General features: G+C 37.5%; 1 protein-coding gene across 1 annotated transcript in view; it reads left to right on the top strand.

Annotated features, from left to right (window-relative positions):
- The window catches only part of LOC139712478 (sodium/potassium/calcium exchanger 5-like), a 45,273-nt gene that overhangs the window by 12,853 nt on the left and 19,915 nt on the right, over positions 1-12,505 (top strand). The window contains exon 2 of the mRNA XM_071624293.1: positions 10,543-10,815. Within this exon, the coding sequence (XP_071480394.1) occupies positions 10,543-10,815 (273 nt within the window). The remainder of the gene's footprint in view (positions 1-10,542; positions 10,816-12,505) is intronic.

The following is a 12,505-nucleotide window of genomic DNA, read 5'->3' as shown; positions in this document are numbered from 1 at the left end:
TTTCTTTTGATGCGAGGATTAGGATTAGGGTGAGGGTTGTATTGTGGGTAGGTTTTATGTTTGGCTCATATAGTGTGCAGATATTTCATGGGAGCAATTGTTGCAGGAGCAATTGTCATGGATCCACATGACTAGATACATAGATGCCCGACGAATATCTCATTTCACATTTACTTTCTACTTTACAAATGTTTCATAACATTTGTTGAGCATAGTATACACCATGTAGATCTGGAACACAGCAAGCAATACAGTATATTAATGCATGCGATATGCTATGGCATACGACAGAACAAGAAGGGCAAAGAGACTACCGTACGTGAGTAGATAGTTAGGCAACATACCAGTAATATTTACAGCTTGGATGTTACTATGATTGTAATGGGCCAGTGACCCGGGGAAAAAAAAAAGATCATTTAAATAGCCAAAGAATGCATGGAATCCCTTTCAGAAACCAAATCGAACCCAATACCAGGTAACCTTTTGCGTGCCACTTTAGTTACCTGTCCATAGGTATATGTATGAAATTTGTACACATTGGCACAAAAAGGATTAAAGCCTGTGTGTAGTGTCATCAGTCCCTCAAAAGAGAAGAACTCGAAGAAAAACAGGGAGAAACGTGCAGAAAATGAAACAGAGAAGTATGTACACACACACTCCAGCATAGAAAAATCCACACGTCACGTGGGAATTGCAATTATATACAGTATATTCACACTCACACACACATATACACACACACACACACACACACATATATATATATATATATATATATATATATACATATGATATATATGTGAGATATGAGAAAGGGAGGAGAAATCGGTGCGTAGCTTTGACATCGTTATTCCTCTTACTGTTCCTCCTTTTTGGAAAAGCGCAAGAGCAACGAAAACGAAAAAACGAAAAAACAAAACCATATATACATATATATTATATATATATGTATATATATATATATATATATATATATATATATATACCTTTACACACACGTGCAAACAATGCATCATTTAATTACACTTTGGTCTATGTAAGATACTCATTCTTTGGAACCACATCCATTGCCCGCACCTTTTTTTCATGTGTTGATATTAATCTCTTTAAGTAGTTTATTTTGAATAGTTCATAAGTGTCTCGATTGTGACGCCATATAGATTATTCAGAATCCATATACCTCCTTCTTGTGCGCGACGTACTAGTTCTGTTGAGGGAGCTGGGGATGTACAGACAACATTATGATAATTACACTGTTAGAACGCTGTGTAAAATTTCGTTGTTTAAAATATTGTTGTTTAAAATTCTAAACAATGTTGTTTAAATATAGAAAATTGGAGCTTGATTGCCTTAAACAGCGGTTGTTTAAAAACAATTCGGAATGATTGTCCAAACAATTAAACAACGTTGTTTAAAAATTGATGGGCAAAAGTCATGTGATAGTCATGAACCAATCAGCGGGCCTGCATGTATCCTTCGTCGCAATCGATCGCCGCCGGGCGGCGGCCACCGCGCCTCACACACACACACGTACATCACACGTTTATGTACGTATAGCTAGCTAGCTATACAAGAATACAGTGATAGCGCGGCTATTCATCATGATGGACGGCGGTGACGATGACTGCAATGCAGCTATATGGAGTCACGAACATTCTCAGCAAATGGGGTCTAGCTATAGAAGAACTTTCAAGGTATTTATTTATTTAACTGATAGTTACATCGCTTCATGCCCATCTGTAATTTGCATGATGTATGAAGCTGGTCACGGCTCACGCTTTGGGTTCTTGGCCGGGCTAGCTGCGCTACGCCTCGCCTTCATGCATGTAACGTTAGATCTAACAAACTGTTAACGTTAATAACGTTAAGTTAGGTCGTCTGTACCGGTACGTACATTATGTTTTTCAACCAACTCGTGCTTGTATATATAAACACTTGCATAATTCAATCCTTACATACATTTTCAAAACTTCACATAAAATACGAATTTCTTTTACAAAAACTAATCATCTAAATCAGCGTAAGGAATATTCCCATTGTTGACACAGTACAGTAGCCTATATTCGTTGTAGGTCCTACAGACTATTCTAAGTTGTAACAGGCACCGTATCAGTACTATCACATCATGCACAATTATAGGCGCAGTGTCCGAGTTCGATGATGTAGAAATCTAACAAGTTAGGCATAGGGTCTAACGTGACGGTTAGGGCCTAGCTAGGTAATGCTGCCTAGTAGGGCCTAGTCAAGGACTAGGGCCTATATTTTAGACTGCTAGTGCTATCTAAGTTCAATTACACAATGACCTGTCTCGATCATTTCCTACCTCATAGTTAGAACTTATGCCAGATGGTCGGCTGATGATAGCCCTAGGACCATCCTCTTGTAATAAACCGACCGTGTATTAATTGGCGCACTGAATGCATAGTACGCACTTCACTGCACGCAAAGCACATAAAAATGGATTGGCTTTGACTGTTGATGAGGATGGTGTGGGAAAACGCGAAAATTCACCGTTCATTAACAAAGTTAATGGTTTTAATCAAGGACAAAACTTCGAATGAATTTTTTCACCGAATCGTAATGTAATGTCTATGGAAGTTTCTAAAAAGCTTCGTACAACACGGTGTTCAATACAACTCGGTTTGCGTGCATTGTCAATGCAAAAACAGCGGTCGATCTCAATAAGGAGCGTTACCGCGGGGAGCTGAAACGAGGCCATGCAAGTTCGATGGCAATATTTTTGCACTGAAACTTCGAATTGAAAAGGGAACAAAGGCATTTGATAGCCTATATAGCTCTGGATTTTCTCAATCATGTAGGTCAAGTTTTTTGCATGAATTTCAGTGTTAAATATTCTTATCAAGCAAATAAACATTAGGCGGTCGATGAGTAGTAGCTATGTCCAACTGTACTATTCAAATCTACTGTAAACATAACGAACCCCCTAAAATCCAATACTAAAGTGCAAGTTAAGTTCTGCTACTTTTGCTGGAGCAACACTGAGCATCATTGCCATCAATGATGCTCGATGAATTAAGGTCTACGTAAGCTTCCAGTAGAAAAAAAGGCCTAGAACCCCTATAGAAAATGAAGATAAAGACAGAAAACAGATTGTGGTGTTTTTAACGCACAATATAGTCTATGCACCACACGTAAACTTAATGCCTGTAGTAATGATATACCACCTTAGTAGAGTTCTATTTGTTTCGTGTAGGTAGGTGGTTTGGAACCAATTTTTGGCACTTTTGTCACTTTCGCATAAGTTTCTATGCAAAGATTAGGAGCTTTCTTCTCAGTCTGTCAAGATTTCCATGCCAAACGAAGCGCATTGTGCAAATTCACACAAACTTGTGAGAAAAATGTTTATAATGAACATTTTTGCAGAAGCTAGTGATCATGCATAATTCACTCCATCATTTATGTTTTTGTTATTAACTTGAGTATTATATTTTTTTCCATTTGGTTTATAGCATTCTTTCTGGCCGGGCCACCCTTGATATGATTACAACCATAATGCAATCTTGTTCCCTAATTTGTACAGATCAAGCAAGACTTCAGCCAGGAGATCATGGCTGAAGACAGGATGTTTGCAGCATGGCCATGTATGCTGACAAAGTACTCTAGTATGGGGAATCAAGATGTCCATCGTAGCAAACGCTGCTTATTCGTCACACGGGTGACACCGATGGCCTTTCCCAAGGTACATTTTAAATAGTATTGCTCTGTGTAGAGATTCTAATCTACAGCCCCAGTACCACCCTTTCCTTTTTTGCATTTGAGTTGAGGTGAATTTATTAACAACATTAACAAAATACTTACAGTATGTACATGACTATAAAAAAAAAATTGTTAGACCGAGAAATTCATTCAATGCTTGTTAATCAATTTCTAAGACTTTCGCAAAAACCTGCAAAAACTGAAATGGATCTGTAATTTCAAAGCCAATATCAAAGAGATCATCCGGGCTCTTGATGACTCTGCTTTGTCCATCATTCAACTTGCATGTCATGTTCCCGTATTTGGTTTTGTTGCCGATTCGACATCATGAGCTTCCTTGGCATTTATCATGCACTGATCGAGTGACACATTGCATGCCTTTAGATCTTCATTGATGTACACACTTTTCATGTTCTCTTTTCCTTTCAGACTAGAATGCCCAGAATACAGTTTGTTCCTTTTGTTTGCAATAAAGTGGACTTTGATCTGCCTGCTCTTTCCTTCTTGCCTTTTCCCCAAGATGATGACAAGATCATGAAGATGAGATGTCCTCTTTCCAAATGTCTAAGCCAACTTCCTTGGCAACATTTGACTCGCCCTCAGTAAGCTCTTCCTCTGTCTCCTCAGCTCCCTTTGGCAGGCCAGTCAGGCAGAGATTGACCCTCCTTAGCTCATGTTGGACCTCGTCCTGCTGGAACTGAATCCTCAAGAGATGACATGTGGATTCAGAACATCTTTAATTGTGATCATACAAGCTTCTTTCGCTCCTTGTATCACATGCGGTAGTGCAGCTTTAATGACTGTAACTACAGCTTGGACAATTATGTGGGAGAGGCTGTCACCTTCCCCTCTCTCACATTATAGCACCCCACGGCCACACAGTTCATGTACACTGAAACTTCTGGACGGTTTGTCCTTGCCTCCTTCATCTACCATTCCCCTTTTCTTCTCCACTGCCTGATCAACTCACATGATAATCAAGCTTTTGTCATTATAGGATAACATTAACAGAGAAGTCTTTTATGAACTACATGTGTATTAAAGTTTTTGCATTCTTTTTCCTACTACTTGGAATACAAATCACTGGACCTTGAACATCCCTTGCTCTTGCTAATCTAATTAAGATATATGCATATTAACTGATCTTGCTTTATGCAATGCCAGAATATGACATGAACCTCCTGCAAAAGCCCAAATGTCATTCATATTGCAATAGTCTTTGTTAAGCACTTAACAGTAGTGCAAGATTATTCTTATTAAGGCACTGGCTGTCAACACCATTCAACTTTCTTTCATCCAAGTTCATGGTAACTCTGATTGCTGCTTTGTAGAATAGCATGATGATTATTACAGCATTATAATTCTAATGCTTGGCCTTACAAGTTTGGCTCTACTTATCCACAATTACTTGCCCGTCTTGGTATTAAATGCCGTTGCCAGAATCAGTCCCTCATTCAAAATGTGTAGTATTTTCTACAATACCCTCCAAACAACTTTAAAACAGCCCCCCACACACACACACACACACACATACACACAGTTAGTAATCCTGGTTGCAATCAAGTACAATATAAGTACATAAGCTAGCATCTGAATATGAGCTGATACTTGTCAGCATTTCTCTTTATCAGCCTTGATTGTGTAAATATTTTTAAAGGGTATATTTGTACTTATCATTCAAAATACTCCCCCTGTGTCATACATTTTGCTCCACAGAGGAAAAAGAGACGCTTGCATTCAGCATGCTGCTGCTAGTTTGCCGAGGCTGGACTGCGAGGGTGTGGGGCAAGTGCTCCTTTCAGGAGTCGTTGGAGTTATTCTACGACTTTCAACCTGTAAGTACCAACTGTTCGGAGGCTAATCTTCTAAAACAAGTGATGTGTTGCCCTCTTATTAAAATGATGAGATGGACTTTGACATTGCAATACAAAATATAGAAATCATCAAGCTGTGGTCCATAGTTACAGAAATTTCCAGTTTATGCTGTTTCATTTGTTAGTTTAGTCCATGGATTCTACATATTTATGCAAATTTACTATGTTGCTAATGTATGCTGTGAATCACAATAATTTTTTTTTAATGAAAAAAAAAATCTTATATTACATAGTCAACATACATATTTACTTTATTTTGTGCCTGACTGCTCAATCACACACTTGTCCAATATCATTATGTCCTTTTCATTTTGATAGAAAGGGGAAAAAATTTGCATGAAATGCAAAATTGGTCCCATATGTCGCCAGTAAGGAATATTCTATTCATTAATATATATTGCACTTGACCTATGGTATCATTATATTCAGCAAGATGCTGGAAATATATCACATACCACTCATATACATCCAATGTGATACAGGGTGTCTCCCCCCCCCCCCCCGTACCAAAAAGAAAAAAGACCTCGCATACTCCTTAATGTTCCTACAATGTAAGTGGACAAAATTGTTATACTACTAGTATTGGAAAGAGTAACTTACCCAAAATAATGAAATGCAATTCAGAAGTAGTTTTTGTTTGATAATACTTTTTGCCTGGGCTTGCCAGCAATAAAATTAATTGCCTTTCAGAAGTTCCCATAGGCCACACAGTTGAATAAAATTCATTCAGCCAGGTCATGGTTAGCCCTTGCAAGAATAGAAAATGTAATACATGGATCTTATATACTACATAGAATACCCAATTTAGGGTATATGTTTGCAAATGAAATGTTGCAGAATTTGGCCAGGCACTTTATTATGAACTCTACCTTGAACATTGGAGAGGTGTGGGAAATATATCTGTTCTGATGGACTTCATTATACCAATGCCTCAACCCAACACTTCTGCGTAGATTATTTCAAGATTTTATCGAGATGTATATGCATGTTTCATTTCCACTTCCATTTCATTTTACAGGAGGGCACAGACCTGGCTTTCTACATTGGACAAATTGACAGGAAGCAGAGACCACAGCCCTTCATCTTGCTGATGGGAGGATCCTGGAAGAAGCCACTGCAAACCTTTGTCATTAGGAAGTTTTCGCTACACGACGCGAAGACCGAGAATACGAGGAAGCGATCACTTGTGACAGTCCCCGTACTCTGACTCCCGTCCCCATATCTATGCAGTTTCGCTTTCCTGTACAGGACGGAGGCGTGGGGACAAGATCGCTGATTGGATGGCTGACTGGCTGGCTCACTCCTGCCCAGCATCGGGACCGAACGCTATTTTGGCCAAGTACCGTACTCGTTTTCCCCCGGACGGGACGTTCCTCAGATTTGATCATGTGCAGAAGCAAATTTCGCACACGACACGCTTAACTCCCGGCCGCGTTGTGCTTGCGAAAACCCCCTATTGTAGAGAGACAGGGATTCTTTTTTCCAACTTTGACAAAGGCTGTGGACTGTGCATTCAAAGTGCATTATGTCCTAGATGTAGATTACCAGGCTCAATGTTTTGCTGCCTGGCAGTTCTTGGAGGCAGTTGTGTACAAAATGCCTGGTAAAGTGATGTCCAATTCTGTGAGAGAGATCAGGACATACCTGAACTCTTCAAATCAGAAAGATTAGATGCGTAGAATGAGATTTTCATGGTCATCAGAAGTTTAATTGACAAAGTTGATTTTTAGGTCATTCGTCAAAGCAAAGGTTTGGTATCTATGTTTTATTTGTTTATAACTCAATAAGTAATGGATACATGTCACATGGAAAGATCAAAGGTCATGAGAAGATTGTTCTATTAGTGGGTAATGTTGGCCCTTGAAAACTTGTGATAAAGATGGGCTAGAAATGAATTAAAAAGGGTGTTTTGCATAGTAGTGACTTAATGAAATATTGGGCATGATCTTCACAGGTTTACACTGAAGCATGACAGTCAATTTTCAGAAATATAGCAATTGTGAAATTAAAACCTCATATCTGTTGAGCATAATGGAGGTGACACTCTGTACTGAATGTGGCCTTCATAAAATTCAAGATGAACTGTTTCATAGAATGTATATTTCCATTTTGAATTTATTTCATTGTATATAGAGTAATCTTCATTACTGCCATCTCTATCACAGGAGTGACAGAGATGATCTTTGCTGGACAGATGTGCTGTACTTGGCACATCCCAGTTATGAAGAAAAAAAACTGTATGTGTTGATAGCAGGTATGACTTCTCAAATTACACCAGTAAACAGGAGTAAATTTCATTATAATTACAATGTACTGTGTATGTTATTTGGTCTGTTCAGATAGGCTGAATATAGGTATGGAGTAGAATTTTCACAAGAGATAAAACTTATTTCTTAATCTGAATGGTTTCTCCATCTGCAGTATATTTACAGTCATCATTGTACTGTCAAGGAAATATAATCTAATAACCCCTGACTTACTATTGCAGATGTTCCCCAAAAGCATTGCAACTGAAATGATTCAAAATGTTGTTACATCAAATTGAACATTGTTAAAAATGATCTAGATAATAGAGAAGCTGTGTAGTGCAATACCTTCAGTAATATTTTCTTAGTGGGACAACAAAGTACAGTATTGGGACAGAAAAGCAAATCCTTAGAGGGCCATTCCCTTATGCTTCGCTTATGAGATTTCCAAGCGCATGTAATAGTGACAAACACTTCAAGAACAAAGTCAGTGGTTCTAAGAAAATCAGATAATCATTCCAGGAAATAAGACTCATTCAAGATTTATCTTGTCTTGTCAGGGTATGATCACTATAAAACTGGATAATGTGTCTGTAAGGTGTGCATTGGACTGTAAAAGCATTCTGAAAAATTACATTCTCTGTGTACTGTTCATTCAGTTAGCCCTTTTGGACCCATCTGAGGGCAACTGATGGTCCCCATGCACCCACACAATATGAGAAATGAAGCAACAAAATATTCAATGTGGCACAGGTATAGATAATCTCAAGCTGAACATATCCATGTTATGCATAATAATTAATTCTTTAATTATTGCATGTTTCAAATTCAATTTGCCATTGCAGTTTAGTTGAAATATTGTGAAATGTGATTTTTTAGGCGTTAAGCGCCCCATTTGTATGTAAGTGGAATCAAAATGTACATTTGACAATACACTAAGCTTTAGATGAGTCGAGGTCAATTCAGCTGGGAAATCACTTAACTCAAGCATAACAAAAGCTCGTGATTTTTCCTCTGCAGTCAAACTGCATATTTTTACTAAATCCGCGCAAGTCAACACATTTTCCTCGGTTCTCGAGAACTTCGACTTATCAAAGGTTAACTGTATAAGAAGAATTGTTACTCTGTATATATTCTGAAAATGGATGAGACAATTCTTGATTGGCTCAATTTGTTATCTGTAATAAGTTTGCACATCGATGGACATATTGACCGATTGAAGGTTTTCTAATGATACGATGTCAGTGATATAGACAGTGAAAATGTGCTGAAATATATAATTGGCCAAAAAATAAACATTTGTGTTATTGTGCTTATATACATGTGAGTTGTACAGTAATATGGGATTAAGAACTGTATAAATTCTAAACATGAATATTTAATATTTGCTTTAAACAACCCAGTTGTATAAAATTACTTTTAAACAACCCGGTTGTATAAAATGACTTTTAAACAACAGTTGTTTAGAGTTTTAAACAACCTTTTTTAAACAACTCAGTTGTATAAAATTACATTTAAACAACAGTTGTTTAGACTTTTAAACAACTTTTTTTAAACAACCCAGTTGTATAAAATGACTTTTAAACAACAGTTGTTTAAATTTTTAAACAACTTTTTTAAACAACCCAGTTGTTTAAATTTCTTTTAAACAACAGTTGTTTAGAATTTTTAAACAACAAAGGGTTAAAAGTTTAAACAACTACGTGTTGTTTAATTTTTAAACAACAGTTGAGCGATTCACCGGTTAACTTGTGGTTGTTTAAAATTTTAAACAACCTTGTTGATTTTTTTCTAACAGTGTAGGACTAGCGAAGAGGGAACATACAGAACATTATCCCATCGGAAGGGTTTGAGATGCTGCTGAGGAAGGCTTTTAGAGGCGTACATCCTCAGCGAAATCGCACTTCAATCCCATGCTCTGACACCAAAACAAAATGCCATCATCGTCTTTCGTATCCTATGGATTGGGTCAGAGTTATATTCATATTGTACATGCGAAACTAAACCATATATATATGATATATATACACCGGCCCAATAAGGTACGCACAATATGTCTCTAGAAACTCTGTTGAGCCTGACGTAAATTTATTAGAGATTGCCCTCCGGCTATCTGAGGACTTGGAAAGGTTAAAAGCAAGTACACCATTTATGTAAAGTACGTCATAAACTATAAGCCGGTTGATATCGTCTCAGTGTTATCGTACCATGAATGCAATTCTGAGGTTTGAAACCTATACCATCCCAATGCAAGGAAATAAAAATGATCTGATGAACATTATCAGTGTTTGTTTCTCCCGTTGTCCCTCTATACTTCATTTTCTCTACCATCAAGGTTTACTGCATTCTTAACGAGCTCATTATTTTTCTATGATGGCAGTTAATATTTAGGAAATTATTACCCGATGCATATCTTTCGAAGAACAATTATTTATATTTACATTTTTCTATGTAACTTCTGCATGCAAGTGCCATGTGTCAGATATTATACTATATTTTATTCCTATGGAATCAACATGACTTCATTTCTTATGATTAGCTTTAGAATTTCTTAGAGTTGGAAATACAAGGGACGCAAAGGATTTCGACAAAATATTAACCATGTTAGGTGGGGGGGGGGGGGAGGGAAGGGCAAACTTAGATGTTATTAGTTAGCAGTTATTTCAAACTTCTTTTGCAATTTACATCAAAATCAATATACGTAGGACTTGAATCAAGGCATCTACTAGCCATCGACGGAGTCGACGTCGATCCATCATTTTCACGCGAAGTCGACCGTGAAGACGACGATGAGGAGGAAGGAGAGAGTAATTGCACCGAGAGGGGGATCAACAAATTCCCACAAGGTGTCTTCACCAACGAGCAACGCCGGAACGGCGGGATCATCGTCAACTTTTTGGCGGCCTTTTACCTCTGCGGAGTCATCGGGTACGTGTGCACCACTTACTTCGTACCCTCCCTGGAGATTCTCTGCAAAGGTAAGCATGGATTACAGATGTATGTTGACTTGCGGTGAATCGTGGTTCCCTTAACGTTCCTTATGTTCCTTACGAAATATTTATATCTAAGTATGTGCTATAACATTATTTCATAATGATTTTTCGACGATTATTTTTTTCTTCAGATTACTTGGATGTACGGCCGCAAAAAAGTGAAGTACTTAGTATGATTAACCTAAGATAGTGGAATGCACCTTTCCCAAGACTGAGCATGTTTGCATGTGACCAATATGATTTACAAAAGACAATGAAGAGAAACAGGAAAATTATGTTCATTAAAAAGGAAGGTGCATTCTGGTATCTTTTTTTTCTAAATCATAATACACTGTAAGTACTTTGTTAGTGATTGACAGACTGATTGACAGAATCTTGTTTTGGAAGTATTTATGCGGGCATATCCAAGTAATCTAAAAAAAAGATACTTGCAATAAATCAAATGAGATATCAAGATATCCCTTTAGCAATGTAAGTGAAGATCAGGGAATTGTGAATCGGAACAAGTCAACATGCATTTGCACTGCATAATTCTTTGAACAGGAGACAGTAATCTCGAGTCTTGGACTGTAGGTGCAAACTACCTTCTGGACAAAGAGTTACCAGCACTCCTTTGAAGTCGACTACACCAAAGAGGTTATCCCTATAGGAAAGTTCAAGAGCTGAAGTTCAAACTGACTATAACAAAAAAAAAATAACCAGAAGTCAGTTTGTACGGATGCACAAATATTAATGCCACTGTGCATTTTAATTTTGTGCCTTTAATGTTCGATGTTCGTAGCCGTCATTTTTCTAGGCGATCAAACATTCATTTTGAAATCTACTGTAATATCGGGAGTAGTCGAGGTTGGTTCGAGGTGATCAGAAGAAGAAATGATCCTTGGCAACTTAGTGAAAAACAAAGAGGAAATACTTAAGTGATTTTGGATTGAATTGAATATAAATGACGTGAAGTGAATGTGACACACACACACACACACACACACACACACACACACACACACACACAATTACACCTGTTCAAAGTTGGTGTAAAAGGAATAAGTCGAAATAATTATACTCTTGTACATGATAAACCCGTTCATCCATGAATAAAATAACCAAAACTGCAGTAGTATTTGCAGATTAAAATTGGACACAAAGGTGGACCAAACAATCATCTAATGTTTAGGAAATGGGGATTTTTGAAAGGGTTCACATCTCAGCATGGCTTATTCCAGTTTTGTTTTTGTTTTTAATCGAAACAGTACATTATCAATTTGCGACTTTTCACTTTGAATCTGCCCCCATTCTCGGCTGTTTTGCACATTTTAGGAACACCAATCATAGCAAGTGAGGTGTCATTTTAAAGATATGGAAAAGTTATTGATTAGTCTTTTTTTATGATGTCCCATTTGAATGACATAATGCAGTTGTAAGAGAAACATGATACGTCAAAATAAAATTGCAGGCCTTTTTTGAGGGGCATGTAGAATTGATAAATGATTAAGCAAACTTGGTTGATGTCCACAAGATTAAAATATTATCAAAGCAAACATAGCGAAGTTTGATTCAATTCAGTAGAATTATGGCTAGGCGATCAATAGGCGCTTAAAGGGATATAGTATAGTATTGGTGGAGATGAGGATTGGGCTTTTAACTTTTTGCAAGGTACCACGAAACCACTTATGAAACA

This window comes from Diadema antillarum, unplaced genomic scaffold, assembly GCF_040938485.1.
Source record: "Diadema antillarum isolate AM-2024a unplaced genomic scaffold, OU_Dant_1.0 seq00001811_RagTag, whole genome shotgun sequence".
Classification (NCBI taxonomy): Eukaryota; Metazoa; Echinodermata; class Echinoidea; order Diadematoida; family Diadematidae; genus Diadema; species Diadema antillarum.
This window is presented reverse-complemented; position numbering and strand designations above follow the sequence as displayed.